We start from the raw sequence: 26,792 nt of genomic DNA, 5'->3' as shown, positions 1-26,792 counted from the left end.
TCATCCAGGTTGTAGCATGAATCAGTACTTCACTTCTTAGTACAGATGACTACCATTCTGTTATGTGGGTAGATCACATTTTGTTTATCCGTTCATCTGTTGTCAAACTTTTGGGTTGTTTCTACTCCTTGGCCATTATGAATAATGCTGCTGTCAACATTCCTGGGCAAGTCCTTGTATAGACACATGTTTTCATTTCTCCTGGGTAGATTCTAAAAGTAAAATTGCTGGTCCAGGGACTTCCCTGTTGGTCCAGTGGTTAAGACGCTGTGCTTCCACTGCAGGGGGCATGGGCTCGATCCCTGGTCAAGGAACTAAGATCCCACATGCTTGCCAAAAAATTTAAAAAAATTGTTGGTCCATATGGTAACTCTATGTTTAACATTTTGAGGAACTGCCAAGCTGGTTTCCAAAGCAGGTGCACCATTTTGCATTCCCACCAGCAGTGTATGAGAGTTCCAATTTCTTCACATCCTTGCCAACACTCATTATTGCCTGTCTTTTTATTTTACCCATTCTAGTGGGTGTGCCGTGATATCTCCTGTGGTTCGGTTTGCATTTCCCTAATGAGCAATGATGTGGAACATCTTTTCATGTGCTTCTTGGCCTTTGGTCTATCTTCTTGGAAGAAGACTAAGGGCCTTTTGGACATTGTTTCTTTGAACCTTGGTATTGTTCCAATCTCTGTTTTGTAGATGAGGAAGCTGAGGTATGGAGAGTTTGTGTTACCTTCCCAAAGACGCCCAACTCATAAGTGCCAAAGACACTTGAATTTGTTTTGAAGACTGGACAGATTAAAAGATGAAATTGTTCAACATTGAATTAAGGACAAACTGCATGGCTAAAAAGTTAATTCAGGTTTCCTCATCCTGAATCCTTTGACTAAGCAATTAGCTAAGACACTTAAAACATAAAGCAACCCATTTAATCAAGATAATGTCCTAATATGTAGTTACTGAAATTTGACCATTTTCTGTGGTTTTATGCAAACCATAATTCCTCCTCCTTTGAAGAATCAAATGGCTACAATTCCCCCCGGTCTAAAAAACCTTATTTGCTCTCTCCAGCCTATGACCTTTTTCTCCCAGCTCTTTAACAGTGAGATGAAGGGTTTGTGCTGGAGTCCCAGTTACTGTTTTTGTGGCTTTTACTTTTTGTTTCTTCCATTTCACAAGATTTGCCCCTTGGCCGCGGTCTGCATTTGTATGTGTGTGCATTGGTCTGTGCTAACTATATTTGACCACCTAGAAACTTAGGAGGGGGTTGTTTAAATGCACACCACTTTGCTGCTTCAAATACTATTTCTTGTGTTACCAAGCTTGACAAATTTAGGGCAGGGTCTGACAGAGTTTCGCAAGCATTTGTTTTTATCTCTGAGGATTGATAAATGTGTCTCTCTAGTTTTCTCCTTATTAGGAATGAAGTGAACTTCAAATTCCTATAATCTTTGCAATCCTAACTGACCTCCTTCTAACCATGGTGAAAAATCATAACAATTTTTATAGAAGGTAAATCAGCCACCCTGGTAGAATTTTCCATTCGAATACTAAGCTGTGTGCAGCTGTTTTTAGCTGCTCTTTGTGACTTTACAGGGCTCAGCCCTGTAAAGTCACAAGGCTTCGGTCTTGTCAATCAGGCAAAAGCTAGGTGTGGGGTGGCTTTCTAGCTTCAAAGCCTTAAAAGGGAAGGTTAAGATAGGAGGGGAAATGAAATTAAGGACAAGGCAGGATTGGGAATAAAATTAATTGCAACAGGGCTTCCCTGGTGGCGTAGTGGTTAAGAATCCGCCTGCCAATGCAAGGGACACAGGTTCGAGCCCTGGTCCGGGAAGGTCCCACATGCCGCGGAGCAACTAAGCCCGTGCACCACAACTACTGAGCCCGCGCAGCTAGAGCCCGTGCACCACAACTACTGAAGCCCGTGCACCTAGAGCCTGTGCTCCACAACAAGAGAAGCCACTGCAATGAGAAGCACGCGCACCACAAGGAAGAGCAGCCTCCGCTCGCCGCAACTAGAGAAAGCCTGCGCGCAGCAACGAAGACCCAACGCAGCCTAAAATAAATAAATAAATAAATAAACATTACACACACACAAATTAATTGCAACAATAGGTCACTACTGACAAGACGTGGGGCCTGAGAATAGAAATGTGGAGTTGTCCTGAAGGTCCCAGGGCCCTGCACAGCCTTATTCTGAGTGCAGCTACAAACAGCTCCATCTTTTCCCAAAGTGTACGGAGTGCTTTAGGTTTGTTCCCAAGCTGCTTCCTGTAATGGCAGCCTCTTTCCTTGTTATACTTTCTGTGCATTGCTGAGCTTCTCAGCTGTGTCTGTGCATGCTGATCTCCTGGGCGAGGCTACAAATTGGCTACGTAGTGATCCTGGCAGCATGTATGGCACACAAGGCCCACGGCAGCTGGGGACCCTTGTCCAGACACCTGTGGATGATAGAACTTTGTTCTTTTTTTTTTTTTATGGTTGCCAGACAACTTACTGTTTTCTATGTGCCCTGGTGTGAAAACTGCTGAAAAGTTGCTTCCTTAATATACCACCCTACATTAAAAACCAGATTTCAAAAACTCAGAGGGGCAAAGTTTCTATTTGGTCAGAAAAAGTGGGGAAGAGCAGACTCTGGTCATGATCTTTAGGTAGAATTGTTGTCCTGTGTTGATTCTGTAGACTGGGGCTATTTCCACATCCTAGACAGCTCCAACACTGGCACTGTTTTGTTGATGCAGGTAATATAAATTTTGTCTAAAGAAGAAATTCTACAGAACAAATGTTTTCTCAAGGAGACAGCAGAAAGACTTAATACTGATGCTTCATTTGGCTGTCATTTAATACCTCTCAGACATCCTCTGAGGGAGGTAGATATTATTATCTCCAATTTGTGGATGAGAAAACCAAGGCTATCCAAGGTAACATGCCTTAATCCAGGTTTGTATGACCCCTAATTCATGATCAGTCTAATCCATCAGGCTGCCTTTTAGGAGTTCTGTGGCTTAAGTAATGTACTTAATGAAAATACTATTCCTTGAATATCTAGGAAATGTTTGAAGAGCTTAATGAGTTTTCAACCTTTTATTTTAAACTAATTTCAAAATTACTATACTTATAATACTTATATACTTATTAGAATAGTATAAAGAGCTCTCCTATACCCTTCACTTACGCTCCCCAACCCATAACATTCCACCATATTTGCCTTATTCCTTTCTTCCTCTCTCTCTCTCTCATTTATGCTTTTCCTGAACCATTTGCAAATTACCTCTTACTATTTCAAAGAGTATTTCCTAACAACAGAGGCTCTCTTGTATAGTATCATACCATAATACAACCATCAAGTGCTACAGCATTACTCTTTAATCCACAGGCCCTATTCCAGTATTACCAGTTGTATTAATAATGTCCTTCATAAATCTAAGACCTGAGTAAGGATCTCGAGCTACACTTAGCTGTCATATCTCTTTAGGCTCCTCCAGTTTAGAACTATTTTTTTTTTTTTTTTTTTTTTTTTTTTTTTTTTTTTTTTTTTTTTTTTCCAGTTTAGAACTATTTCTCAGTCTGTCTGTGTCTTTCAAGATCTTATAAATTTGGAAGAGTGCAGGTCTGATGTGTCCTCATGATTAGATTCAAGTTCTGCCTTTGGGCAAATATATCAGAGAAGTAACGCTGTGGAAGCATGAAATGTTGATTTGTTCTGATGGTGGTGATTTCTTTAATATTTATTTTATTTATTTATTTATTTATTTATTTATTTTGGCTGCGCCGGATCTTAGTTGAGGTATGCGGACTTTTTTTTTTTTTTTTTTTTAATTTATTTTTGGCTGTGTTGGGTCTTTGTTGCTGCGCGCAGGCTTTCTCTAGTTGCGGCGAGAGGGGGCTACTCTTCGTTGCGGTGCACGGGCTTCTCATTGCAGTGGCTTCTCTTGTTGTGGAGCACCGGCTTTAGGCACAAGGGCTTCAGTAGTTGTGGCTCACGGGCTCTAGAGCACAGGCTCAGTAGTTAACCACTGCGCCACCAGGGAAGTCCCCATGTGGACTTCTTAGTTGTGGCATGCATGTGGGGTCTAGTTCCCCGATCAGGGATCAAACCCGGGTCCCCTGCATTGGGAGCACAGAGTCTTACCCACTGGACCACCAAGGAAGTCCCTATAGCGGTGATGTTAACTTTGACCCTTGGTTAAAATAGTGTTTGCCAATGTCTCATCTCTAAAGTAAATTCCTAAGTATTTTGAATTGATTACTAATAACTGATATATATTTTTCTGGAGAAACTTTGAAACTATGTAGATATCCTGTTCTTCAAACGTTCACACCCCAGTTATATCATCCACTGATGGTTCTTTTTTTTTTTTTTAACATCTTTATTGGAGTATAATTGCTTTACAATGGTGTGTTAGTTACTGCTTTATAACAAAGTGAATCAGTTATACAAATACATATGTTCCCATATCTCTTCCCTCTTGCATCTCCCTCCCTCCCACCCTCCCTATCCCACCCCTCTAGGTAGTCACAAAGCACACTGATGGTTCTTGCCAGACTCTATTACTCTGTGAGTTGCCAAATCCCTGCTTCTATATTGATTTGCTGGCTTTCATCTATAATGTCGAGCTTTCTCTTCTCTCCATGTTTGTTTGTTTATTTATATTCCCATGGACATGGATTCCCATTTTATTCAATGGGTTATAATCCATTACTAGTTTTACTTATTTTGCTATTCAGAGTGTTCCAGACTTGACCAGTGGGGACCCCTTCAAGTTGGCTTCTTCAACACACCCCTGTCATTCTTCGAGCACTTCCTTACTTTCTGGGACAAGTAGACCTTCCAAGCTAATCTTGTACTTAAGCTGCCCCAGCTTTGGAGTCAGCCATTTTCTCCAAAGAACCCTCGTTCTATTTAGTAGAGATTGGTATTTAGAAACCAAGATCTGGTCACGCAAGGGTATTATGACTTCTGTGCCCTTTCAGGGGTCGGAGCTAGAATAAGATTATATATGTACGTGTATACACAATGTCTATATACACATGTGACACACACATACACACTCACACACGTGCATTCTATAACACATACTCCAGGAACTTCCCTGGCGGTCCAGAGGTTAAGACTCCACGCTTCCACTGCAGGGGCCATGGGTTCGATCCCTGGTTGGGGAACTAAGATCCTGCAAGCCCCGTGGCACAGCCAAAAATAAATAAATAAACAAACAGTCATACCTTATTTAAAAAATTAAAAAAAATAAAACACATACTCCAACTCATTCGCACATTATCTCATACATTCACATACACATGCCTATCTATCCATCTATCTATTTATATGTTAAAAGCCATAGGGAATTCCCTGGTGGTCCAGTGGTTAGGAGTTGGCCCTTTCACTGCCATGGTCCAGGTTCAGTCCCGGGTCAGGGAACTAACATCCTGCAAACCACGTGGTGAGGCCAAAAAAAAAAAAAAAAATCCACAAATTCACACGATCTCCAATTCCAATCCAACAACAAAGGCTTTATTCCTTTGTTCTCTATTTCCTTCCCCAGCAGTGAGGAACCTGGCTCCCATTAACCTCAGTATATTCACTTATTTTCTCCATCCCACTCTATGTAACTAGTCTTTCCCATAGTGCTTAGCTGAAGTCCTGGCTCTGGGACATGCTGGTCCCACCTCCACCAACTGTAGCCTTGGCCCCTGGGAAGAGAAGGAGCTCGGAATGAATTTTTATACCCTTATAAATCTGTTTTTATTGGGAAGCAGTTCAATATATAAATATATAAATTCAGAGTTCGGCTCTAATGCTACCTGACTTCTTGAGGTTGGGTAATATGCTGGACCTTTCTAAGTCTCACTTGCTTTTCTGTAAAATGGTGATAATAATTGTGCCTACTTCACAGAGGTGTTGTGAACGTTAAAGGATAATCTACATGACAACTGGTGAATCATTCTCTGCAGAAAGAGAAGAAATAAGGATGGTTCACAAGGGCTCTGTCCCTTGAGATTATTTCCAGGTGCCTGGTTAATTATTATCAGTTCAAGGATCTGGCCTGAGAAAGCCAGTTTGGCCCAGGGCCAGTTATTCCCCTGGATCAGGTCAAAACCTGCAGAAATGTGATCACCTGAAGAGGGAGCTAGAAAGGTGGAATTTGGAAGTCAATTACAATATGAACCGAAGGAAAAGATTTGTCCAGATGGTTTTCTGAGCCATAAAGAAGCTGGAAGGAAAGGAAAAGAAATTTCATAGTGCTTCAGGCCCAGGTGCATTCTCAGCACGTGCTGATGGACTGAATGTGAGAGAAAGAAAAAGAATGCTGGAGAAAGAAAGTCACGTGTCTTAGTGAAAGTGAAAACGGCTCTCCTTATTTCTCATGGTTTGACTATGAAGCAGATCTGGGTGCTGACACCTAGACGTCCCTGAACCTGCCTGAAGGGTACAGGATGGCACAGTGTAGTACTAACAGCATGAGCTCTGGAGCAAAGCTGCTCACATTTGAGTCCTGGGTTAGCCTCTGCTAGCACAGTGACCCTGGGCTGGGAGGTCACTGGGAGACCAGTGACCTTCTGAGTTGAGACTCAGAATTTCCTCATTGAGCAAGTAGGGGTGAGAGCCCCTGATGCCAGCTACCAGCTGTGTCATTCACACTTCTTGGTACCCTGTGTTAACATACATTCTGCTTGTCCGTGCAGGTGCGCCCTCCATCCTTGTCTAATCTATAATTTTTTTTTTTTTTTTTTGGCCGCTCCGTGCAGCTCGTGGGATCTTAGTTCCCCGACCAGGGATTGAACCCGCACCCTCAGCAGTGAAAGCGTGGAGTCCTAACAACTAGACCGCCAGGGAATTCTCAGCCTTGTCTAATGTAGATTATAAGTGCCTTAATGCTGGCACTGAGTTTTGTGTTGATGAGCACAGGGGTTTTTAATTCAGTTTTGACCTCCTGTTCTGTTTCCTCTTGACTCCCTTTCTGCTGGGCACTGCCCACTGGTAGGAAGGAGAGGTCGTCGGGTCATGGCTGAGGGTGGATGGTGTCAGGAGCCAGAGTGGAAACAGCCTTGGTCTGCTTAGGGAAGAAGTGACGTGGGCTCTGGTATGTGGTCCTGCAGAGTATTTGATTAGAGGTGGTAACCATAAATACTAGTTATTCCAGAAAGACACCTGGGAGACTCCGCTGGAAGAATATTTCTGGGAGAAGGACTTTGACTCATTATTTATTCATTCATTCATTCATTTCTGGCGAGATTATATAACATAGAAAGTGCACATATCGTTAGGGTTCAAAATGATGCAGTTTCACAAACTAGACACACCCACGCAACCAGCATCAAGACACAGAAATAACCAGCAAACCACTTCCTACCTTGATGTCTGACAGCAGAGATACTTTTACCTGTTTTTGTCCTTTATAGAAATGGAAATATACAGCATGCACTTTTTCTGGCTGCCTTTTTTTTTGCTCAATGTTATGTTTGTGAGATTCCCTTTGTGGTTGTCGCAGGCAGTTCTACTGATGCATTCTCGTTGCTGTGCAGAGAGAAGGACGTGTGTGCGGTTGGGGAGCGGGGATGATTTTGCCCCCCAGGGAACGTTTGGCGATATCTGGAGACATTACTGGTTGTCACAACTTGGGGAGAGGGGGCAAGGGGTGCTACTGCATCTAGTGAGTAGAGGCCAGGGTTGCTTCTAAACATCCTACGGTACACATGACGGCCCCCCCCCCCACAAGGCATATTCAGCCCAAAATGCCAGTAGTGCCAAGGTAGAGAAAGCCTGCTGTAAAACAACCGTTGGTGGGCATTCGGGTCTATTATGAACACGCCTGCAGTGAATGTTGAACTATGCGTCCTTTGACAAACGTGTACGCAAACACCTGGGGAGGGGATTGCCGGGGGAGAGGATATGTCTGTGCTCAGCCTGAGTAGACACTGCCAGTTTTCCAGAGTGGTCCCAATTCACGCTTCCACCAGGAATGCACGCATGTTCTGGTTGCTCTGTGTCTGCACCGATATACGGTCTTTTCTGACTTTTTCTCATTTTTAAAAAAAGTTTGTATCCTTCTCCTGCACCCTCCTCCGTTTCAGCTTATGGCACACTAGATACTCAAAACATCACTGTTTGTCGGTAAATAGTCCTAATCTATATTTTGTGAAAGACTGGGATTATGCACAGGTGTGCACACTGTATACAGTAAATTAGAAAATGCATTTGGGTCAGGATGACCTGCAACTAGGGTTTCTCTTATTTAAATAAAAGCAACTAGCACCTTTCTATATATCCATTTTCTGCCATTTTTCCTAAAAGTACCAATTAACTTTCCACAGGAAACCTTATTCAAGGAATCAGATTATCCACCATTTGAATTCATATTTATTAAGTATTTCCAAATTATACATACAGTATTGTTTATCCTGAAATATTGGTTGTTTTGTTTTGTTTAGAGTATATTGTTTAGTCCTAGGGAAATAGATCAGGTGGGGTCATTGAGGAAAAAAAAAATCATAGAATTTTGGCATCTGATCCGTTGGTTCTCAAACTTTTCGTCTCAAGACTTTGTTAGAAATGGAAATGATTAAATTCCACCTAAAACTAACTGATGTCTTGCGGCAGGGGCCCTGCAACCTGTATTTTAACGACCCCTCCACGTAATGAGATGTCCAACAGAAGTTTGCAAACTTTTGACCTAGACTATCCTTAACCTCAAGTCACAGGCACACCAGTTTGGCTTTTGGAAACAAGTGTTTTGCTGAAACAATGAGTCAGTTCTTCCAAGGTTAAGTAATTAATTTCCACAGGTAAATTCAGTGGTAAGTTTCATCCTGAAATGTTAATTGGCTGTGACTTTTGTGGGATGATTGATTGTTCATTTTCTAAGCCCCCCAATTTCAGGCTGTTCATAGTACTAATGGCTACATTTCTGCTACTAAAAGGTTGCCTCCTAGCTGCACAGGCTTTGACATTTGCCTCTGGGGATTTGTGTAGAGTGTCTTTTGCAAATATTTGCTTAGCATCCTTTAGCATGCAGGAATTGTTTCCATGACACCTTTGCTCCATCAAAATCAGATGCAGATCACTTCAGCTCACACTACCATGATATGATCTGGTACGACCGCCTCCTGGACCTGCCACCTAGGCCTTGAAAATTCTGTGTGTTAAACTTCTTACCCACTCTGAGATGAGAATTTGAAATCATGCTTTGCGTCTGTGATCTGGACAGCAACTTCTCCTGTTGCTAATTAGATGAACGGGATAGAAAATAAAATGATTGGGTCCCAGGAGAAGGTGGATTTTCCCCAGTGAACTCCCTTGGAGGACTCCTCAATTATGGGAGAATTGTTGTTTTAGTGAAAGATGTGCTTCGGAAATATCTTCTTCTTCCCTTTAGCGTCATAATCATCACTGATAGATAGATAGATAGATAGATAGATAGATAGATAGATAGATAGATAGATAGATATAGACAAATAAATAAAAGGCTTCATTTACAAACCATCTAGCCACCCAGAACAGAATAACTTAACCGGTTGTCCAAAGTGGATTAGATTATCACCCTTCTTTACTTTCTTGGGAAATACTCTTAGTTCCAGGGGAAAAAAATAAATCCCTATAGGGACTTCTTTGGTGGCACAGTGGATACGACTCCGCGCTCCCAATGCAGGGCACCCAGGTTCGATCCCACATGCATGCCGCAACTAAGAGTTTGCATGCCACAACTGAGGAGCCCGCGTGCCACAACTAAGACCCAGTGCAACCAAATAAATAAATAAATATAAAAAAATAATAATAAAATAAATCCCTATATTTTATAATTAAGGAATGAATCCCTGAGTCATTTGACCTGCTTCAGTAACAATGCAAACCACACAAAAATGACCTTCCAAAGAACAGCCATCAGTGAGACCAAGAAATGATACCATCTCACCTCATTTACCTAAACTTTTCTGCCGATATAACTTCGCCTCTCCATGCCACGCCAACAAAAACTTCATCAGACCCAGTCCTTCTGGTGCCCTTTTCACTATTTTAACATGATAAATCTAGCTTTTGCTCAAGCCTGTGTTTCCTCAGTTTCTTTCTCAGCTCCAGGATAGCAGTTAATTGAGAATGGAAAAACAAGTCCCAGAACAATTATGAAAGTATAATGAAGTTTGCATTAGTACATGCAATTAAACCAAGGAAAGATGCGTGAGGAATTATGAACAGAATTCAGCGCTGATGTGGTACATTTATAGTTAGGTCTTTGTACAGGCGTGTGCTAGGGGGAAGAGAGAAAAAAGCGCTATTTGTACCGTAAAATCACTCCTCCAGATAGCTAGAAATCGGCTTACAAGAAAAAAATCATGGGGACTTCCCTGGCGGTCCAGTGGTTAGGACTCTGCGCTTCCACTGCAGGGGCACAGGTTCAAGCCCTGGTCAGGGAACTAAGACCCCCACCTGCTGCATGGTGTGGCCAAAAAGAAAAAGGAAAAACATCATGGATGGCTCTCCTAGCCTATGCTGTTCTAACATATAAATTAAAAGTGGGCAAACATGGGTTTCAACATTCCTTCTTCCATAGCTGAAAATTGCACTTTCAAATGCCCAGATGACTCTGGACCCATTCACGAGCGTTGAACACACCGTGTGCCAGGCCCTGGTTGAGCGAGTGAGCTGTGGGAGGGAAACAGGGGGCAAAAGTCCTTACTCTCACCCTCTAAACATGCCTGGTACTTTGAGGCTGCAGTTCACTGATCGGAAGGTTTTTATCTGCTGCCACGTCAAAGAAGTTCTAGATTTACAACCCTCCCTGGGAAATTTCTCCACACTGGGCTTTCTTGTTTTTGTGTTCTTGATCACTCTTGTCATTTCTCCAACTGGAATGCCTTCTCGGTGTCTGCGTCTCACCACCGGAAGCCCTTTCTAACCACCCTGCCTCCAAGGAAACTGTTTCTCCTCTCTGAGTTCCTGTCACATTTGGTGGACATCCTCTTGTTTGGAACCGAGCCACAGTCTTTCCTGTTTTGTTGGTTATCTTTTCAGCTGTATGTATTTTGGATCCTAGTGAAGGTATGCGCTCCTACAGGATAGGGGCCATACCTCCTACTTCCTGGGTTCCATCACTGCTGCTTAGCGGTTCACCTTACAACACACTGAACTGTAGCTCATTTTAAAAAGCTGCAAGGGACCAGGGAGAACATCCTTTATAAAGAGGAAGCGAGTAGGGGCCTAAGAGCACATAATCGGCTAAAGGTAGAAAAGCGACCAGAACCCAGGCTTCCTCGTTTTTGCACCATGCCCCGTTAGTAATCGTGGGCGTTAATGACACACAAGACAAAGCACGTCTTGCATGGTTTCCTCCAGAAATTTGATTAAAAGTTGTGTTTTTTTGTGTTTTGTTTTTTTTTTTAAATCATTAGAGCTTCTTTTTTTTTTTTAAGTTTAATTTTTATTTATTTATTTATTTATTTATGGCTCTGTTGGGTCTTCGTTTCTGTGCGAGGGCTTTCTCTAGTTGCGGCGAGCGGGGGCCACTCTTCATGGCGGTGCGCGGGCCTCTCACTATCGCGGCCTCTCTTGTTGCGGAGCACAGGCTCCAGACGCGCAGGCTCAGTAGTTGTGGCTCATGGGCCCAGCTGCTCCGCGGCATGTGGGATCCTCCCAGACCAGGGCTCGAACCCGTGTCCCCTGCATTAGCAGACAGATTCTCAACCACTGCGCCACCAGGGAAGCCCCTGGTTTTTTTTAAATGTCATTTAATCTATCCGGTCAATCCATCTGGTCAGAGTTTTTGTTTGTCAGAAGAAAAGATACCCGTTGCTCTGTTCCCAATTCCAGTTAAAAGAACATTTATCCACGAGCACCTGGAACCATGGGGGATGTGGACTCCATTCCTTCATTCATTCAACACATTTAAAAATAAATAAATGACATAAATAAGGCAACATACGTATTTCTCATGACTAGTTTGAAGGAGTGGAAAAATAATAATACAAAGTAGACTTTCTACTAATTCCCAGTCCATTAATTCCTTAGTGACCTTGGGACTTTAAATCTTTTCCCTATCTTTATTTCTTTATTTAAGAAAAAACTCAAACAATGCAGTATCTGATGTCCTGTGAATATCTACAGGACTAAAGCCTCGACTGTAAGAGCCTTCGAATGGTTTCTAGGAAATGTAGTTAACTGAGGCATAAGTAGCACATTTACCTCCTAGTTTAAGAGGCTTTACTTACCTGTAATACTACTGCTATTATTATCATTGACGTGTGCCTCATGCATTTGCCGGCTGATGTGTACTTTCCACCATGATTTATTTCGCTCTTGTTCCTCCTCCAGTTGGCACTTGTTGCCCGGGAGCCCCTTGACCTAACATCTTAGGTGGTGCTCCTTTGGCAACAAGGTAAAGTCCAAGTTTTTCAGCACAACATGCAAGGTCTTTTATGACATTTTACTTACGACCAGCTGCTGCCTGCCTCAAGGGTGTGCCTTAGCCTGGCAGGCAGCGAACTTCACGTGATTCTCCCTCAACTCATCCCCCTGTAGGTCTTCCCAGAGTCAGGCAAGTGCTACCTTGCCCCTTCCTACAGAAAGCCTAGGGGTGCTGAGGCTTGCCTTTCCCCCTTTGATTATTTCTTTATTTCACTGAGATTCCGAGTCTTCCAGTATTTCACAAAAAGAATACCCTCTTCATTTTGGAGCTGTGCTCTAGATAGCGTCATAATTGGAAAAATTCTTTTTTTTTTAAGTTGAAGTATAGTTGGTTTACAATGTTTCATGTGTACAGCAAAGTGATTCAGTTATACATAAACATATATTTATCTATTCTTTTTCAGACTCTTTTCCATTATAGGTTATTACAAGATATTGAATATAGTTCCCTGTGCTGTACAGTAGGTCCCTGTTGATTATCTATATATTAGTGTGTATATGTTAATTCCCAAATCCCTAATTTATCCCTCCCCCCTCCTTTCCCCTTTGATAACCATAAGTTTGTTTTCTTTGTCTGTGAGTCTATTTCTGTTTTGTAAATAAGTTCATTTGTATCCTTTTTTCTTTAGATTTCACATATAAGTGATATCGTATGATATATGTCTTTGTCTGACTTACTTCACTTAGTACGATAATCTCTAGGTCCATCCACATTGCTGCAAGTGGTACTATTTCATTCTTTTTTATGGCACAGTACTATGCCAGTGTGTGTGTGTGTGTGTGTGTGTGTGTGTGTGTGTGTGTGTATACCACATCTTCCTTATCCATTCATCTGTCAATGGACATGTAGGTTGCTTCCATGTATGTCTTGGCTATTGTAAATAGTGCTACTATGAACATTGGGGTACATGTACCTTTTCAAATGAGAGGTTTTGTCTTTTCCAGATATCTGCCCAGCAGTGGGGTTACAGGATCATATGGTAACTCTATTTTTAGTTTTTTAAGAAACTTGCATACTGTTCTCCACAGTGGCTGCACCAGTTTACATTCCCACCATCAGTGTAGGAGGTTTCCCGGAAAAATTATTAAATGATGTAAAAAACAATAAAGGCTTCTGAATGGAAGAAAAAGCAAGCTTTTAAGGCGGCCCCGGAGAGGGTAAACACGTCTAGCCTGATTAGTTGTCTAGTTCGGGAATAACTGCTTCCAAAGTGAGCCAAAGGTGCGTCAGTCTTGTCCTGGCCTGCAGTCACGGCAGGTAGGGAAGGCTGAGCGGCTCAGTCTCAGCAGCAAAACAAATGCCTGCTGTCTGTGCTGGAAAAGCAGGTCACATGGCCTATTAGGAAGGAAAGGGAACAGGTAAGGCCTTCCCCTCTTACAACAAGTGGTTTTTCAAAAAGTTCTCCTGTAGACATTTTTCAATACCCAAGGACAGCCAAAAGGGCAGACAGGAAAAAGAGCCACATTTTCAACACTCAAACAGTGCTGTTTTAAATAACGGACTGAATACCAAACAAGTAGGATGAAAGTTCCTAATCTGGCTAATGTCTGTATTTCTCAATATAGTAACATTATTGATGTCAGTGCCCTAAGCCTGGAACACTAGGAATTGCAGAACTCCTAGTGAATGGGAAGACTGAAATAGCATTAGAAGCTACTCAGCTCTTTCTAAAGCTTTTGGATTCCCAAAATAGAGAAGAATTTAGAAGACTACTGTATTTCATGGCTGTTGCAGCACATCCTTCCGAATTTAAATTACAGAAAGAAGGTGACAACCGAATGGCTGTGAAAAGGATATTCTCAAAAGCTATTGTTGACAATAAAAATTTATCCAAAGGCAAAACTGATCTTCTGGTACTCTTTTTAATGGATCATCAAAAAGATGTTTTTAAGGTTTTAAGATTCCTGGAACTCTACATAAAATTGTCAGTGTTAAGCTCATGGACATTCAGAAGGGAAGACATCCAAACAGAGACACAGGATATATTTATTGCCAGAGAATTGATCAAAGTGATTATTCTGACCATACAAGGAAGACAACCAAGGATGAGCTAATGAATTTACTAAAAAATATTGATGAGGATTCAAAACTTTCTGCCAAAGAGAAGAAAAAATTGCTAGCTCAGTTCTATAAATGTCACCCAGACATCTTTATTGAGTATTTTGGGGACTGAGTGTTCCAGTGTCTGTCTATAACTTGCGTATTTTAAGAATAAATTATGTATCCTAAAGATCCAATCACATTGTAATATTGGATGTTCTTCTAAATATGAAACTGTACTTAATAAAACTTTTTTGTATAAAAAAGACCCAGGGTCGCCCTTTCCTCCAGCCTCCGACCACCCTCCAACCTTCGGAGTCAGCCACTCATCTATCCTCGGTCACCGGGACCAGCCAACGCCATTTTTTGAGCCGAACTCCTTATTACCGATCAACTATGAGCTCCCAGATTCGTCAGAATTATTCCACCGAGGTGGAGGCCGCCGTCAACTGCCTGGTCAACATGCATCTGCGGGCCTCCTACACCTACCTCTCTCTGGGCTTCTATTTCGACCGCGACGATGTGGCTCTGGAGGGCGTGGGCCACTTTTTCCGCGAATTGGCCGAAGAGAAGCACGAGAGTGCCGAACGTCTCTTGAAAATGCAAAACCAACGCGGCGGCCGCGCCCTCTTCCAGGACGTGCAGAAGCCATCTCAAGATGAGTGGGGTGAAACCCAGGATGCTATGGAAGCTGCCATTAACATGAAGAAGAACCTGAACCAGGCCCTTCTGGATCTGCATGCCCTGGGTTCTGCCTGGACAGACCCCCACCTCTGTGACTTCCTGGAGAGCCTCTTCCTAGATGAGGAGGTGAAACTCATCAAGAAGATGGGTGACCACCTGACCAACCTCCGCAGGCTGGCTGGTCCCCAGGCTGGGCGAGTATCTCTTTGAAAGGCTCACCCTCAAGCACGACTAGGAGCTTCCGGAGCCCAGTGGCCTTTGAGGAGCCCCTCTGGTGTCAGGGCTTCTGCTGAAGCCCCTCTCTGCAGCCACTAGGCAGCTTTTTAACCACCCTGGAGCCCTCTCCCAAGCCTTGGACCAAATGGAAACAATAAAGCTTTTTGCAGCAAAAAAAAAAAAGGGAAAATGGTTGCAGCACCAGTGACAAGACAATTCATTCAACAGCCAATAGACATTGACAGGCCTGGATGTGCCAGGCGCTGTGCATACAAAAAAACCCTTCCCTCTTGGAGCTTAGGTTCTGGAGCACGACGAGGGAGGGGTAGGAGGGATGGAGAGAAGGAGACAGATGCAAGGTATTGCAGAATTTGAATCTCCAGGACTTGATGATCACTGGGTCAGGAAGAGGGAGAACTTAGAGACTGAGCCTAGGTGACAAGGAGAAGAGTAAGGCCCCTCAAGGCTGCGACAGAGGAGAAAGGGCAGGTTTGAGGGGGAAGGAAATGAGTCTGCTTTTGGATGTGATCAGTAAACAGAACAAGTAGCTATGAAGCAAAAACTCCACAAAATCAACATGACTTTACATTACATTACATTGCAATGACCCACCTCCCCAATCCCATGAAAAGTCAGACTAGGTTTCCTAGGAAATTCTCCTGCCATTAGAGGTTAAAATTGTATTGACTATTGGGACTTCCCTGGCAGTCCAGTGGTTAAAACTCTGTGCTTCCGATGCAGGGGGCACTTGTTCCATCCCTGGTCGGACAGATCCCACATGTCTTTTAGAATTTCACATCTATGCATTCAGTTTCTTCCTGGAAAACTCAAATTGGGATTGCCAACAAAGTCCCAAATTCAAGATAATCCAAAATTGAGCTTATTATCTTGACCTAAAAAGCCCAACTCCTCTACTCCCAACTTGTCAAGTCCTTTCAACTAAAACCCCAGGCATCCTCTTGGACCACTCAACCAGTCAGTAACCAAACTCTGTTGATTCTTCTTCCTTCTTTTTTTCTTGGTCTGTTATCCTTCTCCTTTCTGTGTTTCTACTGCCTCAGTTGGAGCTCTTGCTATTGCTGGTTATGAACGTTATCTTTTAACGATTTCTCCATCTCCACTCTTGCCATTCCACCTTGCAATTTCTTCACATCTGCTAAGTCAACTTGCTAAAGTCATACCTGAACATGGTATTTCCCACTTAGAGTCAGCAGCTCCCCTCTGTCAAGTAAAATTCCTGATCATGACATACCGGGATCTTCCATATCCAAGCCTCATCTCATGCCCTGTCTTTCCCAGTACGCTCATCTTCAAAACTTGCATTTTCAGTCAGTTGGCTTTTCTTATTTCCCCCCCAAATGTGGAGTGCTCTTCCTGATAGCGCCTGTGTTTCTGCTGTTTCATTTACTTATCTTTTATGTCTCAGCTCAATCAGTATCCTCTTTTGAAGACCTCACTACTCTTTGAGTCCCTTCACATCCCCAGGAGAACTGAGGAGGAGGAAGTGGTGGTGGTAATAACCAGTATATATTATATTTCAGGCTTACTATGTGATAAGCACTGTTCTAAGTGCCTTATTCATATTAAACCACACAAAAACTACCTATGAAGTAGGCACTGTTATATTTCTATCTTGTTGATGAGGAAACTGAGGCACAGAGAGATGAAGCAACCTGCCTGTGGACTCGGAAGCAATAGGCAATGACGTGTGATTTGACCTTAGAGAGTCTGGCTCTTGGATCTGTGCTCTCCGGCACCACACCTTACAGTGTGTCAATCATTTGATCAGTCTTTTCTTGGGTATCATTGTACTTTGGACATTTTTATTCGTGTACTTCAAATATTTCAGTGCACTGGGTTTTCTGTCTTATTTCCCCAACTATACCAAAGTTTCCGTGAAGGCTGGAGTAATTCTTACTCATATATGGTCCTAAACTCAGTAGGCACAGAGTGTTGGTAAGGTCAGAAAGGAGTGGAAAGAATGTTTGGTGTAGTATATGGATAAACAAATGAGTCATATATTTCTCTCAGACACTTTAAAACTGTTATTCCACCTCGTGATCACAGTAGCAGTGTTTTTGATTGAATCGTGTCTTTCGGAAAGAGATCTTCCCGCATTTTGCAGAATCTGAAACTTAAGAACAGGTGATTTATTCAGGACGCATAACCCAGGTTCCCTCACTGTATATGTTTCCTTATTAAATACAAATCAGTCTACGGAAAGACATACATGGATGTATGCAAAATTAATACATGCAAAGTTAATCTTAGTTCTATAGCCCCTCTGGTGTCAGGGTTTCTGCCTGAAGCCCCTCTCTGCAGCCACTAGGCAGCTTTTTAACCACCCTGGAGCCCTCTCCCAAGCCTTGGACCAAATGGAAACAATAAAGCTTTTAGCAGCAAAAAAAAAAAAAAAAAAAAAAAGGGAAAATGGTTGCAGCACCAGTGACAAGACAATTCATTCAACAGCCAATAGACATTGACAGGCCTGGATGTGCCAGGCGCTGTGCATACAAAAATGCCCTTCCCTCTTGGAGCTTAGGGCCCAGGCTCCTCATCCGGCTTCCACTGAAAGAGCTCTGCCAGCTCCCCTACTTCCCCCACCAAGGCCAGGAGGAGGTTCCGAGGTTGGTGGAACTGGTCCCAGTCTCGTTCAGCAGCAAACTCGGCATGGAGGCGGCGGATGTCCTCGAGCGTTGGTTCCGAGCTGAACCATAAATCTGAACCCCTTTGTTGTTGGCCAGTTGGAAATATTAATGTAAACAGACTCTGTTGGCCTCATTGTCATGTATCTGAACACTTTGTCAAACTGCAAATATTTAAAATATTTTAATATTCACTCTAAGCCAAAAAGTCTTTGCCAAACTAGATACAGAAATTACTCTCTGTTGTCTTGAAATAGGATAGACTATAACCTGATATTTAAAGGTATTATTTGGGAAAAAAAGAAGCTAGGGATTGAATTTTCCGTTATCATTCATTGTCTTGTCATTTACCATTATCATTCATTATCATATCATTTTCAGAGTCATTCTCTTTGCTCCATGGGAACACTAAGAATTAGATTGATCTGCTCTGTCCAGATAAGGGCTCCATTTACTTTCTTCCACTTTGCATAAAAAGCCAAAGGTGGGTTCTATGTAGAGTTTATTCGTGATGGGTCTTAGAGAATGAGGAGAATTTAGTAAGGGAGAGAGAAAAATAATGTACCAGCTGGAATAATGAAAAATGGGAGCAATAAAAGCTAGAATGAAAACCTACCGTGGTTCAGGAGGTGATGTGTCATTCAGCTGAAGTGCAGGGTGCCTTGAATCAAGGGGGCTTAGCATTGGTTTTCCTACCTCTGCTGAAAACAAGGAATAAGCATATTGTTCTATTAATTTCATTAATAGCAGGGTAGAGACTTTTCAAAAGGGAGGAGAGAAAGGGCATTAAAGGACATTTTTTCTTCATGCGGGGGTGGGTGGGTGCTCAGTCTCCAAGAGTGAGTTACTGCTACAGGATGGAGGCTCAGAGGGGTTACGTTCACTTCAAAGGGGAGGTGACACGGGAAGGCATGAAGTAGTTGTATGGGTATGTTAGAAGCCATCATAAATAAAATATGTTGATCTGTATTAAAAAAAAGCTGGTCGGAAAAATAAAAGGTTGAAGATGAGAACCTTGTAAGTTAAAGAGCTTCATGCTCTTCAGCCAAAACTCTGCTGTTTACAAATAGGGGAAAACAACATTCGTTTCCTAGGTGATTTGACAGGCTTAACCGGGCAGGTAGAAAGCACTTCTCTGAGTATTAGATGATGTTCTCTGGGTAGTGAAAACCTGAACGCACTCTAGGTGCCCTTATCCGAACATCATTTGTGCCAGGATTCGAGTGCTTTCCGGTGAAGTTTTAAGGTCTCATCTAAATCAGGGGATGTAGCTTGGCATTTGTTCATTGGACCCCAACATCCTGTTACCAAATCAAACTCAGGGCCTCTCGCCGGCGGGCAGTAAGGCCAATCTAATGACACCGGGTTGTGGTGAAGGAAAGTGCAGCATTTATTGTAAAGATGCCAATACAAAGAGGATGGGTGGCTCATGTTCTAAAACCCCGACGGTTTTGGGGGGAGCATTTAATGGGCAAAATTTGGGCTGAGGGCTACAGGGCTTGTGACTTTGTTCTGACCGGCTGGTGGCGAGGTAGCAGGGCGGCGCTCCAGGGATCTTGGGCTCAGCCTGAAGTTACCATCCTCCACCTGGGTGGAGGCCTTAGTTCCCGCAGAAGAACTCAAAGATATTGTTGTGTGTATCCCTTGAGGAGGAACCAGGACGCTGCCCCAAGGCTGCGGTATTGTTTCTAGGCTGTTCCTCCCTTGTTTCTGCATCCCCTCCCTTCCCTGATTAGCAACTGTTTGAATCTGCCCTTTGAAGCTCAGGGGACGTCCAGGAGCCTGAAGGAAGCCTATTTCCTACAAACAAGAAACGGGGAAAAGATCAAGATGAAAAAAAAAAATTAATTACATGGGACTGAGTGAACTGATGAGGATGAGTATAATTTTTGTGACTTTCTGTCTGAATTTAAAAAAAAAAAAAAAATTCCACAAGGACTCAGAGGCAAAGAATATACAAATCAATTTTCACTGCAAAGTAAAGGAGCTGTTACAGTGGAGGATTACTGGACTGAATGTCAATACTATGACATAGTATGAGTGTGTTTCATGTTTGGTAATTGCAATCATTGTTGCTTTTGTTGTGGTCATCCATGTACAATGCTTGGTGTCAGTCGATTTATCTCTTGTAAAAATAAAATACAGTGTGTGTGTGTGAAGAAAAAAAAAAAAAAGAGGCTGACCGGGGGCCTGGCTTATCTGGGACATCTAGGATGACTGGACTTACCTATCTATAAATGTGGTCTTTTATCCTTAAAAAAAAAAAAAAAAAGAAACGGGGGGCACGGAAAGAATTTGTACCAGGGAGGACCCCACAGGGTCCTGCTCCGTTTCAATCCTTACGATAAGCACCACGGTGGGAGGAGAGGGGCTGTCACGAGGTAATCTCAAAGTCACAGGACCCAGAGCCCTGCACTTTCAGATCCCCTAGGACTGGAACCCCGCTAAGCTCTTGTTTTAGAAAAGAGAGGGCCGGGGACTTCCCTGGCGGCCCAGGGCTGAAGACTCCGCACTTCCACTGCAGGGGCTTCGGGTTCAATCCGCGGTCCAGGAACTGGGATCCCGCATGCCTCGCGGCAGGGCCAAAAAAAGAAAAAGCAAAAGAGTAGGGCGGGGCTAGAAAGCATTACAAAAGAGCCCGGTGGGTGAGGTTTTTTTTTAATTTTCCATCTCGTCACTTCAGTCAGTTTTTCACTAAAGCGGCATGTTTGAGAACGGAGGCAACATTATACCCCGTGGAGCGTGGTCGAAGAGTCGAGGGACCAGGCTGTGGATCATTGCCATGAGCAACAAGGCGGGGCGAGTGCCGCAGCCTGTCGGATGACTAGCAGGAAACGGCACGCCTGCCAGAACGCATCATTTCAACTTTCGTTCTTACTGTATTAATGCCCTGAATGACAGTAACAAGAGGGGGGCAAAAAGCCCTCCGGAAATGAAGGAAAAGAGATCTGAGAAACTAAATCTGCAGGGGAAAAGGAGACTAAAACCAGAGTTTTAGTGAAACAGCTAGCCGTTGGGAGCTGGGAGCCAGAGGGAGGGAAAAAGGCTGGGCTTAAGCAACCTGCTACCGGGATGTAGACAAAGGCGGTTTGAAAGGCAGAGGACGAGGCGGGCTCAGTAGCTACTCTCAGCATGGGGAGTGCGCCAGCCGCTGGATTCCCGGGATGAAACCGAATGAATTCACCGTGTCTCCTTCAGTGCACGAATTACTGGAGTATGCACCAAAATAAGAACTCAGAGAAAAAAGTAAGTTTGGGAGAGGACTTAGATTTTGACGGTCTTTGAAATCTCCTCTTGGAGGCATGCCTTCATTGATGCGTTACCTCTTTATAGTTTCTGTCTCTTGTGTAATCATTTTTATCATGTTCTACGTGTTCAATTTTGGGGGCGAGCAAGGCTTCCAGAGGCTAAATAACTCGGACACTTCGATGCTGAGTCAAGTTTGCATATCCTTTATCAATGGCAAAACACCTTTCCTCTGGAGAAACAAACTCATGATCTATGAGACGTCCTCTTGCAAGGAATACTTGACTCAAAGCCACTACATCACGGCGCCGTTATCTAAAGAAGAAGCTGAATTTCCTTTGGCATATATCATGGTCATCCATCACAATTTCGACACCTTTGCAAGGCTCTTCAGAGCTATTTACATGCCTCAGAATATCTACTGTGTTCACGTGGATGAGAAAGCGACAGTTGAATTTAAAGATGCAGTGAAGCAATTACTGAGCTGCTTCCCAAATGCTTTTCTGGCTTCCAAGATGGAGCCCGTGGTCTACGGTGGGATTTCCAGGCTCCAGGCTGACCTGCACTGCATCAAAGATCTTGCAGCCTTGGACGTTCCGTGGAAGTACGCCATCAACACCTGTGGGCAAGATTTCCCCCTGAAAACCAACAGGGAGATCGTTCAGTATCTGAAAGGATTTAAAGGGAAAAACATCACCCCAGGGGTGCTGCCTCCAGCTCACGCAGTTGGGCGGACTAAATATGTCCACCGAGAGCACCTGGGCAAAGAGCTTTCCTATGTGATAAGAACCACAGCATTGAAACGGCCTGCTCCCCACAATCTCACCATTTACTTTGGTTCTGCCTATGTTGCCCTGTCAAGAGAGTTTACCAACTTTGTTCTCCATGACCCACGGGCTCTTGACTTGCTCCAGTGGTCCAAAGACACCTTCAGTCCGGATGAACATTTCTGGGTGACGCTCAATAGGATTCCAGGTATGTGGGATTTCCTATTTCACGTGAAGGCAACGTGCCATCCTTGAAAGGGCTTTTCGAGAGCCAGCTCCTTTTTATTAGAAGATGAAAACTGAAATATATAGTTTTCTCCTGCATCCTTTATAAACTCTAAACATCTAAAGAATGACGTTCTTTAGAATACAGTATTCTAACCAAGCCAAATAATACCTTTTAGTGGTATTGCTTTGCAGTTCATTGTGTTCTTTTGCATTCATCATCTTATTAAATCTTTAACCACAATCGGTATTATTGTTCTCCATCCCCACTGGTGTTCTTTCTTTCCCCCAAATTTGTCAGACTTGCTGTAACCCCAGGGCCATTGCCTTGGCCACTCCCCTGCCTAGCCCCAGACCTTCACAGGCTCCCTCTTATCAGCCAGAGGTCATCAGCTCAGAGAAGCTGAGCTGACCACCCCACCTTTTTCCTTCAAAGAGTTTATTATCATCTGGAATGTCCTATCTACTTACTTGAATGGATTTGTTCTTGCCCTCCTCTGTATTAGCTCCGTGAAGTTGGGTCATTTTCTATCTTGTTAACTGCTGTATCCTCCATGCATAGAACACATAGTACATGCTCAATAAAAATGAATGGATGAATGACTGGCAAAGCATGAGACTTTACTATGGCACCACAGCTGTCTCCCTAAGACCCAGTGAGCAAAGAAATATTTAGACTCATGCATGTACTATATCACAGGTGTAAAGTTTTAAAAATACATATATTTTAACTTCAGATAAATAATGAGATTCCAGGAGAAGCTCCTTCCTTTCTCATCAGAACAGTTCTACCTGTACTAACGGACCAGATCAATTATTTTTAAAACTGTATAAAACATGATAGGATTTCTTCTGAAGGAAACAGCATGCTTTGGACCCAATGAAAAATACAAAATGGATCTCTGATGAACTCGACAGCATTATTATAGCAAGAGAAAAGCAATCATTGTTCTGGTTTTTGGGGGGTTGCCAAGTTGGAAACACTGGTAGGTGCTCTCAGGCTGCAGGGTGGGGCCTGCTGGGCGATAAACATGCCAGCATTCTCTGGAAAATACCGTGTTTGGTCTCTGAATCCCAGGGTGACTGGCCTGGTGAACAGGGCTTGCTCTCGAACTGTGCGAGCTCTCTTTCTTGACCTCCCTCTTCCTATGGCCATCTTTTCACCTTTTATCTGTTGTTTCCATCATTGGCATCTAATCGGTGAGCATTAGCTAATTAGAGGCTGATTTTCATATTTAAACATTTATTCCCTTTCTGTTTTCACTATTCCCTTGGGATTTATAAAGAGTTGATACTAGCCTTGTGGTTCCATAGTATCATAGTAAAATGAAGGCAGTTCGTAACTTCGCAAAAGCCTGAACTGTCGTTTCTTAATAAAAGAAAAACATGGGTTTGCGTTAGTGTCAAATGTCTCTTTGGTTTGCAGAAGGATGGTCAGTCTTATCAATGTCAAATCAATTTAACAAAATCGAGGAAAAATAATCTCTCACCCCCCATTTTTTTTTCTTTACCCCCTTCTCCTTTCCAGCCCTGGTGAAATAGACAAGGCGGGAGAAGAGACCATTTTTGCTGTAGGTTTGTGGGGTGACTCGCTGGCTTCTACCCTCTCTCAGCGACAGTAGGACCCCATATAAATAGCCTCTTGTAATCTCCAATCTCCCCAGCTACAAACTAAGGGCCCCAGGAGGCAAGATCCTTTTTGTTCCTACATATGCCTTTCTTTGCAGAGGACACAATACCCAGAACCACATAAACACCTAGCATGCAGCTGTCGAGAATTTGTAGAAAGGCCAAAATGCTTTTATTTATAAATAAATAAATAAATAAAGTGAGACTCAATACAAAGTATATTCATAGAGGTGAGTCTAGACTCCATCAATCTTGTTGCCCCTTAGCCTTGGCAAATGCCTTTCATTACCCCTGTAGGAAATCGGAGATGAGAGCTGTGCTAAGGGAACCTCAGTGGTCTGATTCTGCAAGGGATGTTTTTCAGGATAACGTGACGTTTCCTAGGGTCTTGCCTCCTTCCTCTCTTACATTCCAGATGGCATCCTGGTTCAGGGAGCAAGCAGGAAGATATCCTGCTTGTAGGTGGGCCCTTCCTGAATTACAAGTGATTTAAAGAAAACAAGCCATCACATGCTCTAGCCCCAGTGATGGACCACCCCATCTTCAAAGGCGATGCAAAATTCAGTCACATGCTCCAGTCCCTCCAGCGGTTGGTTTTCCACTTGAGCGTTCTTTGTGATTTAGGATTTGGTGCATGAATCTGGTTCTTTATTACCAGACAACCTTTTACCATATCACGTCTTCTGTTTTCAGTGTTCATGTTTTAAGGGGAAAAGTCCTTCGGTAAATACAGCGGAAACATTTTCGCAAATGCGCAAGTTCAGATGGTGCCGTTCCTTGCCTCCCTCAAAGTTTCCTTCTGTTTTTATCCTAAACATCCTAAATTTAAGTGTTTGTGTTAGAAAGACCCTGCACAGCCATATCAGGCTCCCTGAAACACCCACAAGAGGACTGAGGCCAAGAACATGATTAGTACCCTGTTACTAGATGATATCAGACAACAAAATGCGAATAGTTTAAAATTAGTGAGACTCGGGATTTCCTTGGCGGTCCAGTGGATAGGACTCCGTGCTTCCACTGCAGGAGGTGCGGGTTTGATCCCTGATTGGGGAAGTGAGATCCCACATGCCGCGCTGCATGGCAAATAAATAAATAAATAAAGTGAGACTCAATAGAAAGTATACTCACAGAGGTAAGACTAAATCACATATCTTCACACTGTTTTGTTTTGTTTTGTTTTCATGTTGTCTTTCTATTGAGAAAATGCCTTCTCTCTTGGTTTTCAACACTTAAGTTTTTTCCAAACTGCATTAGAATTAGAAATGGTGCCGGGCCATGTTCCTTGGGGGCCCCAGTCTCACATCCTTCTTCAGGGAAGGCCAGAAAGAGTGGTTTTCATTCCATCCTGTGTGGCTGTGTACAGGCGGATTGTCTAGATTTCTCCCTTCTGGCCATATTCTCAAAGGAAACCCTTCGGGAGCACAAATTTCTCTCACTCATCCTATAGCGCTTGAGGGTTACGGTTAGGGTCAGCATGAGGCTCTGTCATATGCACGCTGTACGAATTCTGGTGCACGCTGAGGTTTTCCAACTTCTCCAATCTTTGTAATCGCTGCTGTATGTCACCTTAAGAAAAGCTCATTTCCTCTAGGTTTTCTGGTTATTCCCATAGCATGTTCTTTGGCCTCCCTGCCCCAGGGCGGAGTGCCAGAGACCATTGAGATGTTTGGCTTTAAGTCTTGTGGAATTGTTGAGGATCTGCAGAAGGCTGTGCTGGTCTAGTTTTTTCACTGTCCGCTTCCGTGGCTCACTTGTCTTCTGGTCCCACTTTACAGTGGGTCTGTCTCTAATGAAAAGGCAAAACTGCTCCAGGCTTTGACTTCAGCTACTTTCTTCCCCTCACTGCCTAAGCGTGTTCTTTTGGAGTTTTGCTCATGCGTTTCTCTGACCTTTCTCATGCCATGAGGTTTTTGTTCCCTAAGAATGTTTTCATTTGCCTCTTCTTTTTTCCATTTTGTATACTTCTTTTTTTTTTTTTTTCCGGAGCCCCTTTGTCAAATAAATTACCTCAACTTCAGAAGGGACCACATGATCACATTTCCTCGTGTTTCAATGCTAAAAATAGCTTGTTTCCTACTTTGATTTCTTTTGCTTTTTTAACTTTGTGCCTTATATGTGGACATTCTTTGGGCATGTGTTATGACTCTTTGAGTTGCATGTGACAGAAACACAACTCAAAGTTGCTTAAACAGACCCCAGAACTTACTGGGTCATAGAATTGAGGTGCCCAAGGAGGGCCTCTGAGTAAAGCTGGATCAAGGCTTGGAACGGTATATGTGGGACTCTTTGTCTCTGTGATGTGACCAACCGTCCCTGTGTGCCCAGGTCTGAGGGAGGTCTTGGGCATAGGACCTTCTACGCTAAAGCCAGGGAAGTCCCAGTTTGGTCTGAACTGGTCACTCTGTCTGTCTGTCTGTCTGTCTCTGGGTTGACTTTATTCAGTTTGGTCCTCCCCACATGGTGTCAGAGAGGCTCAGAAGTAGCTCCAGCTGCTGGCTTCTCACAGCTGGCACTCCTGAGAGAAAAGAAAGGTTTTTTTCCTCATAGTTCCAGCAACAGCTCACGGAAGTCGTCAGATTGGTCCTGCTTGGTCCAAATCCCTATCCCTAAACAAACCAGGGGCAGGAAGAATGCTGACCAGCCTCTCTTGGGTCACTTTTTCACCCTAGAGCTAAAAGTTCAGGGCAAGCTATGGTGAAGGATGGTTCTTTTCGCCGTGATGCCTGCCAGACAAAAGCACACGCCCACTGCAAGGTGGTTCCGCGTCCTGCAGGCAGGGGGGTTTTCAGTGAGCATCTCCACCTGGATTAGAAGGAGAAGATTTAATGAGATATACAGTTTTCAGCACTTGGGCAATTATAACCTGGAGAAGACTAATTAAATTACCATTGTGGAAAAGGCATGATCTCAATAAGCATACTTCTCTTCCCTCATAAAAACATTTTA

At 43.3% G+C, this 26,792-nt stretch overlaps 4 protein-coding genes across 5 annotated transcripts in view; 3 read left to right on the top strand and 1 right to left on the bottom strand.

Annotated features, from left to right (window-relative positions):
* The window catches only part of LOC309608213 (uncharacterized protein), a 102,612-nt gene extending 99,078 nt beyond the window's left edge, over positions 1–3,534 (top strand). Inside the window, exon 2 of the mRNA XM_082347775.1 lies at positions 3,487–3,534. The gene's annotated coding sequence lies outside the window, so the exon portion shown is untranslated. The remainder of the gene's footprint in view (positions 1–3,486) is intronic.
* The window catches only part of LOC309608204 (N-acetyllactosaminide beta-1,6-N-acetylglucosaminyl-transferase-like), a 62,909-nt gene extending 45,102 nt beyond the window's left edge, over positions 1–17,807 (top strand). Inside the window, exons 4-5 of the mRNA XM_082347753.1 lie at positions 13,339–13,373; positions 14,702–17,807. Coding sequence (XP_082203879.1) covers positions 13,339–13,373; positions 14,702–15,328 — 662 coding nt within the window. The 3' untranslated portion in view covers positions 15,329–17,807. The remainder of the gene's footprint in view (positions 1–13,338; positions 13,374–14,701) is intronic.
* LOC309608220 (uncharacterized protein C6orf52) overlaps positions 1–26,792 on the bottom strand; it is a 391,220-nt gene that overhangs the window by 282,034 nt on the left and 82,394 nt on the right. The gene's annotated exons all lie outside the window — the stretch shown is intronic.
* Positions 1–26,792, top strand: part of LOC309608210 (N-acetyllactosaminide beta-1,6-N-acetylglucosaminyl-transferase) — an 87,497-nt gene that overhangs the window by 11,659 nt on the left and 49,046 nt on the right. The window contains exon 1 of one of the 2 annotated variants that reach the window (XM_082347766.1): positions 20,663–22,200. The exons of the other annotated variant lie outside the window; for it this stretch is intronic. Within the exon in view, the coding sequence (XP_082203892.1) occupies positions 21,282–22,200 (919 nt within the window). The 5' untranslated portion in view covers positions 20,663–21,281. Of the gene's footprint in view, positions 1–20,662; positions 22,201–26,792 lie in introns of those variants that run through there. 2 annotated transcript variants of the gene reach the window in all.

The sequence above is a fragment of the Balaenoptera borealis genome (genome assembly GCF_965194805.1).
Source record: "Balaenoptera borealis genome assembly, chromosome: 12".
Lineage (NCBI taxonomy): Eukaryota > Metazoa > Chordata > Mammalia > Artiodactyla > Balaenopteridae > Balaenoptera > Balaenoptera borealis.
Note: the sequence above shows the minus strand (reverse complement) of the source record. Positions and strands in the feature narration are given on the sequence as shown.